This window comes from Danio aesculapii, chromosome 15, assembly GCF_903798145.1.
Source record: "Danio aesculapii chromosome 15, fDanAes4.1, whole genome shotgun sequence".
Taxonomy (NCBI): domain Eukaryota; kingdom Metazoa; phylum Chordata; class Actinopteri; order Cypriniformes; family Danionidae; genus Danio; species Danio aesculapii.
Window position 1 is genome coordinate 3568912 of NC_079449.1, and position 8534 is coordinate 3577445.

Below are 8534 nucleotides of genomic sequence, written 5' to 3' on the forward strand. Positions count from 1 at the left end.
TAATATTAAATGATTTTGATATTACGTCATTTTTCTGAGAAATATCAGACATTCATTAATTTTAACTATAAACTCACTTAAGTTTGATACGTTTTTTAGAAAACAATGAATTGATAGTCATCTTGAATTGTTTTCGAGTATAAATATCTAATAGTTGCTAAAAGCTCAATGCAAAATGATTTCGATATTAAGTATCGGAGACATATCCAGGTATTTATTCGCTTTAACTATAAACTCACTTAAGTTTGATACATTTTTCAGAAAACAATACATCGAGGTCATCTTGAATTGTTACAATTGTTGAAATACAAATATCTAACAGTTGTAACTCAAAACACAACCAATTGCAATATTAAGTTACTTTTCCGAAAAATGTCAATATTTGTTATAGTTTTAACCATAAGCTCACTTAAGTTTGCTATGTTTTTCAGAAAACAATACAATTAGATTTCATTTTGATTTAGTCTATTTTGTACTGGAGAACAAACCAAAAACATGAAGTGAGAAAGAAATTCATATTTGCTGTGCAGTTTGATAAGGTTTCGTAAGCGTTCTGTCACAGGAGTTCCCGTATTGCGAGGTAAACGGCACTGAGGAGCAAAAAAAAACTACATTTCCCAGAATCCAGCACCAGGTTGGGTTGAGTAGCTCGTCGGCACAAACGAAGGCACTTCAGTGAGAGTTTGACGTTAGGCGTAGTGCATATTTACACAAAAGAACTGCTGCATCAGGACCATCCAGTGTAAGATCATCTTTAAGAACATTTTGCGTAAAGTGAATGAACGATAGTGCTACATGACAAGAGTATCTGCGGGTGCAGGTCACACAACCGTCTCGTTTCCTTTGCCTGGTTTGACCCAGCCATTGGCAGTCCGTTTGACGCGATTATTTCGCCCGGTGTGCACAAGTCGGTGGGAACATCGCTGCCACGTGTGAAGTGTCTTTGCGGACCAGACCCACATTCCTGACGTGATTCCAACAAGCAAAGACATAAAAATCCGCAGCATCTCCGCCGCCATGTACGAATCCTGTGCTGACTGACGAAAGTCAGCCCAGTTCGAGATTTCGTAGAAGTAGCACGCAATAACGCAAGTAGCCGGCACCGTGTATAGTACAGAAAACACTCCGATTTTAACCATCAGTCTTTCTAGTTTATCCGTCTTCGTTCCGTCTTTTTGCAAATTGGATCGAATCTTAAACAGCGCCACCAACCCGGCAGCAATAAACAGCGTTCCAATGACCAAATATGTAAAAAGCGGTGCGACTACGAATCCAGTGAGCGCATCAAGATTCTGGTTTCCTACGTAACACATCCCTGCGAGGTCATCAGCGTCCACTAATCGCATGATGAGGATGACGATAGTCTTGACGGCAGGAATCGCCCATGCTGCGATGTGGAAGTACGAACTGTGCATTTCAATGGCCTCATGACCCCACTTCAACCCCGCTGCCAAAAACCATGTGAGCGTTAAGATGACCCACCAGATGGAGCTGGCCATGCCAAAGAAATACGTGAGGAGGAAAACAATCGCGCAACCTGTGTTTTTAAGCCCCTCCTGCACTAGCACTGGAACCGCTGCTTCTTCCAGATCGCAAGAAATACGTTCGCGACCAACTGTTAAGCGTACGATGAACGCCACGCTATAAATATTGCAGCACATGCTGAGGAAAATGATCGGTCTCTCTGGATAGGAAAACCGAGAGGAGTCGACTAGGAATGTAAGCACAGTGAATGTGGTAGAAATGAAGCAGAGGACCGCCCAAACCGCCATCCACACATCCGTGAAGACTTTAGCTTGTCTGCGATACAATCCCGTGTCATATCCACACTGCAGCGAGCAGCTCCCACTGCGCTTTACCCATGCATACTGCTCCACGCCGGCGCCCAAAGCAATGCACTCCTCCTCCTGCGGCGCCACAGGACGGACAGCGTGAAACGGTGGATCCTCGTCTCCGGGACCCTCCATGCACATGTGATTCTGGTCGTTCGTAGGCGGGAAAAGGCTGCAGTTTAGGAGCTCCGGCCACACAAAGCCAAACTCCTGGAGAACTGGGAGACACTTCCGTTTGACGGACATGCACATGCTGCCGCACGGCCCGATCGGGATGGGGACCTTCTCCGTGCACATGGGAACGTAGACGGAGCATAAGAAGAACTGAAAGAAAGCAAAGCCAGGGAGAGAATTAGATGCTTGCAAATGCAGAGCTCAATTCATCTTTATTTCTTTCACGAGTTCACACTTGCAATAGTTTCAGAATAAAGCGTATTAGGCGTGCTGTCCGGGGAGAGGGCTCTGAGCTCGGGGAGACACCCAAACTCGAGTTATTCCCCTTATCAGGAAACAGAGAGGAAGTGGAATTCGAGCGAAGTATCTAGCCCGGCCCCAGAACGCTCCCCCCGGGATAGTAATGCTTAAGAGGTGAGGTGACGGGGTGGTGGAGGGATGCTAAAGTCGTAAGATGCTGCAGGTAAGACAGCTTTGGTATATATAGGGGTTTGGTCAAGAACTGATTGGATAATAGAATAATTGTCAATGACGTATTTGATACTGAAACTTTTGCGCGTGCTCCTCCTGAAATTTGTTTATAAAACATCACATAGCGCTTTTACATTGTACATTGTGTCAAAGCAGCTTAACATAGAAGTTCTAGTAAATTAAAACAGTGTCAGTCCAGTTTTCAGAGTTCAAGTTCAGTTCAGTTTAAATTTCACTGCTGAAAATCCAAACACAGAAGAGCAAATCCATTGATGCGCAGCTCCACAAGTCCCAAACACACAAAAAAGAGAAGAGAATGCATGCTTTTAATGCATTTGTTGTAGGGCTGCACAATATATCGTCTCAACAATGATATCGCAATGTGTACATTCGCAATAGTCACATTGCAGGATCTGCGCCTGAGTCTGGATTACAGCGGAGCAGAACACATGAGATTTGTGGAGTCGCTGCACAGATTAACTTCAATAGAGTGAAAGATTATGATTTTAAGCCTTTCTTTGAGCTTTTCAGGAGTTTAAAGTATTCAGGCAAGAAATAGTACTGTTGTAACTAGGGCTGCATAATATATCGTTTCAGCATCCATATTGCAATGTGCAATAGTGACGTCGCAGGATCTGCAGTGTTGAGTTGATATTATAGTTTTCCAGGAACCACGATTGCAAAGTGTAACCATAACAGAGTAAATAATCGATCACTTGCATGAGTTTTTAAAGCCTGGGATTGTCCGAGCATTTCAGGAGAGTTTAAAGCATTCAGGCAATATTAGAAATATTGGAAATATATTGGAAATATTAGAGTTTGTAACTTTAATAAAGGATAAATTTATAGAATTTTTAATATGATGAAAGTAGCGCAGTGGGTAGCGCTGTCGCCTCACAGCAACAAGGTCACTGGTTCCATCCTTGGCTGGGTCAGTTGGCATTTTTGTGTGGAGTTTGCATGCTCTCCTCATGTTGTCGTGGGTTTCCCCTGGGTGCTCCAGTTTCCCCCACAAGTCCAAACACATGCGCTATAGGTGAATCGGGTAAGCTAAATTTGTCTTTAGTGTATGAGTGTGTATGGATGTTTCCCAGTGATGTGTTGCAGCTGGAAGGGCATCTGCAGCGTAAAGCATATGCTGGATAAGTTGGCAGTTCATTCCGCTGGGGCGACCCCAGATTAATAAAGGGACTTAGCCGAAAAGATAATGAATGTATGAATATGAAGGCTATTCAGTGCTATTTTACATTTTACTATTCAATTTCTGTAGCTGAATATTATTGACTCCCGAGAAAATTGTAAAGCACTTTTTTATAACTTGTTTTTGACCCATTATATTCATCAGTGCTTGAAATTAGTTTAACAAATTTTATGCAAATGATTTAATCCCCTCCAGAATCCTCCCTAAATAATGAATTATTTCCAAATAGAGCTATTAAAGTCATTTATATCACAATATATTGCAGTAAAACTAATGATCGTAATGTCATATTGTTCCAATATCGTGCAGCCCTAATATATACTATGAAGACCCGGTTATATTACATTTAATTATTCAGTTCATGTACCTAAATACTGTTAGACTGTCCAGAAAACCACAAAGCATTGTTTGTTTCACTTTAAATTGGGCTCACTTGTATTTATATTTATTATTATTAATATGATAAAGACTATTCAGTGCTGTTTTACATATTATTATTCGATTTCTGTAGCTGAATACTATTAAGACTCCAGAGAAAGTTATAAAACCCTTTCTTTTCATTTGTATTTTTGTCTTATTGTATTGATCAGTGTTTGAAATTAGTTTAACAAATTTTATGCAAATGATTCAATGCCCTCCAGGATCATCCCTAAATAATGAATTATTTCCAAATAGAGCTATTAAAGTCATTTATATCACAATATATTGCAGTAAAACTAATTATTATAATGTCATATTGTTCTAATATCATGCAGCCCTAATATATACAATGAAGACTGCATTATATTACATTTAATTATTCAGTTTATGTACCTAAATACTGTTAGACTGCCCAGAAAACTATAAAGCATTGTTTATTTCACTTTAACTTGGGCTCCCTTGTATTTATATAAGCTTGTAACTACACTGCATAAAACGACTAGATCATCCTAATCGATCTAAATTAATCAAGTCTTTGCAAATACAGCTATTCAAGTCACCTAGTTTAACTGCATTCATATCGCAGTATTTATCATATATTGCATTGTCAGACTTATAGAATATCAAGCAGCCCTAATTTAATGTATTGCACATTTTAAGAAGCTGTAAAGGAGAAATCAGCGTGGTGGGAAAGGTTTTTTTAAAGGAACAGTTCATTCAAAACTGAAAGTTCTACTCCCATCACTTGTTTCAAACTTGTTTACCTTTATTTCATTTGTTGAATAGTAAAAAAGATATTTTGAAAAATGTTGGAAATCGATAACCATTGACTTCTATTGTATTTGTTTTGTTCTACTGTGAAAGTCAATGGTTACAGGCTTTTCAGCATTCTTCAAAATATCTTCTTTAGTGTTCAACAGAAGAAAGAAACTCATAAAGGTTTGGAACAACTCGAAGGAGACCAAATAGTGAGTTATTTTTAATTTTCGGGTAAACTACCCCTTTAAGGATTTCTCTGCACAAGTAAAGAAATTCATCTGAAAGTTCGTCTCCCTTCACTTGCTCCAAACCCGTTTTACCATATTTCATTCGCTGAACAATAAAGAAGATATTTAGAAGAATGTTGGAAACTGGTAACCATTGACTTCCATAGTATTTGTTTTTCCTACTATAGAAGTCAATGGTTACAGGCTTTCAGCATTTTTCAAAATATCTTCTTTAGTGTTCAACAGAAGAAAGAAACTCATAAAGGTTTGGAACAACTCGAAGGAGACCAAATAGTGAGTTATTTTAAATTTTCGGGTGAACTATCCCTTTAAGGATTTCTCTGCACGAGTAAAGAAATTAATCTGAAAGTTCTTCTTCCTTCACATGCTCCAAACCCGTTTTACTATTCGTTGAACAATAAAGAAGATATTTAGAAGAATGTTGGAAACTGGTAACCATTGACTTCCATAGTATTTGTTTTTCCTACTATAGAAGTCAATGGTTACAGACTTGTAGCATTCTTCAAAATATCTTCTTTAGTGTTCAACAGAAGAAAAAAACTCATAGAGATTGGGAACAACTTGAGGGAGAGTAAATAGTGAGTTATTTTTAATTTTCGGGTGAACTACCCCTTTAAGGATTTCTCTGCATGAGTAAAGAAATTCATCTGAAAGTTCGTCTCCCTTCACTTGCTCCAAACCCGTTTTACTATTCGTTGAACAATAAAGAAGATATTTAGAAGAATGTTGGAAACTGGTAACCATTGACTTCCATAGTATTTGTTTTTCCTACTATAGAAGTCAGTGGTTCCAGGCTTTCAGCATTCTTCAAAATATCTTCTTTAATGTTCAACAGAAGAAAGAAACTCATAGAGATTTGGAACAAATTGAGGGAGAGTAAATAATGAGTTATTTTTAATTTTCTGGTGAACTACCCCTTTAAGGATTTCCCTGCACGAGTAGTTTCCTATTTCGTTGTGCACTAAAACGTACATTTATGCACCAGCATGACATTTTAAAGATCTAAGAACAGAAGTGCTCTCCCTTTAAGATGTTTGTGGTATCTAAAGCTGCTTTAATCACGAGATTCTCCAGCAAACAAACATGGGAATCCTAGTGGGAGGTTTTGTCTCTGCGCTGAATCAATAAAACAACAACTGCCTCTGTCTTCAGTGCTCACACACACACACACATACACACACGCACTTATGATGAGGACATCATACTGTCTTCAGAATAATCAACTTACAATTATACTTAACATGTGTTCGCAGTAAGTTTTTGATATATTTAGAATTATGTTCAAATGTATTTTGCATGTTAATGAACTCTTTGGTTAAAATATTATATTTTGCATGTTTATGAAGGCTTTTTACCAACGTAGGAAGATAGAAGTATGTGTTTAGAGGTTTTTTCAGCATTCACCAACGACAATTGCAGAAATTTGGTCATTACATGTATAATGAGACAAACACTGTGTGAAGGCAGAGTACAGTGTGTGTGCGTATTTGTGTGGATTCTATACTCCTGGTGTGTGAATGTGTGTGTGTAAATTCTATACTCCTGATGTGTGTGTGTGCGCGCAGATTTTAGATGAAGTTCCAATTAATCCAAACAACTATGCTTTAGGTAAGTACTTAGTAGTATTGGCAGAGTCATTTTATATTATTCTTTATAAATATTACCATAACTTTAATAACATTTGCATACTACTAATGTTTTTAGATAGAAAAAAATTAATCTGCAATATCCATCATAATAACAATAAGATAAAAATAAAATTAAACGCATTTTTTTTGCAATTGTATGATTTTATCTAAGGATAATTATAGAGTAAATAATTATTACTGTTATAAATAATTTTTCTACTCTCTTTCGATTACATTTATATTATTATTACTGATAACAACAACAAAAATGATTACTATTAATAATAATAACACTAGTATTTTGTGTTATTTGCTACTTTTTATACATATTTATGACAATTTATAATACTATTAGTGGTGTTGCTTTCATTATGAAGCCAAGATTTGAACGCTGAGTGCAGTACTTCTGTGTAATGTGTGTGTGTAGGGTCTGGTTACAGTGTGTGTGTGTTGTAATCTCTCACCTTCAGCTGGCTCGAGCAGCCGTACTGTATGAGGGGTGTAAATGTGGTCAGTTGCAGTTCGGCGTCGGACTGTAACACGTTTCCCACCAGATTCGGCATCTTGGTCACATTGTAGCCCAAATCCTGACACATGGAGATGCGGATCGGGTCGCAGGTCATCTCCTCCTCGTCCCCGAATGGGTGCGCGAGCCCGAACACGAGCACCAGCAGCGCAAGCCCGAACTCAAACCGAGCCATAGCGACACAATCCGTTTGATAAAACAGTCCCAGCGAATCACGGGAGCGCTAAAATTCCAGCTTACCGGAGAGTTCAGACGCGCCTATAGCCAAAAAACTTTCTCACAGTCCCGTGCCAGAGCGAGCGAGTCCGTGTAAAGTGCGAAACGGCACCGTGTCCCGTTAGTCCCGTTCCGGAGTAAACCGTACAGCGCTGTCTACTACGGGTATCAGTCGTTGTGAAGCTCGTCTGTGTGTCCGTGGCGCAGTCGCGCGGGTTCTGCCCGGTTGAGGTCTAGACGGAGACGGGACAGCTGCCCCAGGATCCGCTTCAGCCAATCATAGCCGCGCATTGAGGGCAGGGGCGGGGCTTAGATTGGCCACAATAACACCGCACAATAAAACGGAGAAAGTGAGAGAGTTGTAAGGCTAGGATAAGTAGCCTACACACCTTGTTGGTAAAAAAATATAAAGTTTAAAACTTACCTTCAGGAACTGTAGTGTCTATTGGCTGTCTGTCTGTCACTTTACATATTTTGTACTTATTATTACTAAAATTGATAGTAGTAGTAGTTATAATAAAAATACACTGAAAAAAATTATTCAAAGATGATTCCTTGGATTTACTTAATTTTTTTACGTTAAGTGGTTGTAAACCGTTTATTTAGGTTGAATTTAATCAAACAAATTAAGTTTCATTTTCTTAAATTTAATTTGTTTAAATTCAACACAAAAAATAGTTTGCAACAGTTTTGTAGACATAATTTTTTAAGTGTAGCAGTAATAATAGGTGTCTAATAATATTACAAATAATTAAAACAAATAAACCATAATAACACTGATTAAAATAAAATAATATATGCATATTTTTACATTCTATTTAGATTTGTTCATATTATGTAGGTGATATTATTTTATGTATTCGTGTGTGTGTATTATAGAGTTTATTTTGTATTTTTAATTAGTTACTGAAGGAGTAATCAGAAACATTTGTTTTTTTCAAGATGCATTTTAACTTCATTTGCAGAATTGAAATATTTAACCAATGTGATTTAGAGCCCAGCATGTATGGTAATCTCTATCTATCTATCTATCTATCTATCTATCTATCTATCTATCTA

General features: G+C 38.0%; 1 protein-coding gene across 1 annotated transcript; it reads right to left on the reverse strand.

Annotated features, from left to right (window-relative positions):
* Positions 1-213: 213 nt before the first annotated feature.
* fzd4 (frizzled class receptor 4) lies at positions 214-7684 on the reverse strand. The gene is made up of 2 exons (XM_056473476.1): positions 7198-7684; positions 214-2156 (listed from the first exon to the last, which is right to left on the reverse strand). Exons 1-2 carry the CDS (start codon positions 7432-7434, stop codon positions 822-824), a joined length of 1572 nt encoding a protein of 523 aa, XP_056329451.1. The 5' UTR covers positions 7435-7684; the 3' UTR covers positions 214-821.
* Positions 7685-8534: the final 850 nt, after the last annotated feature.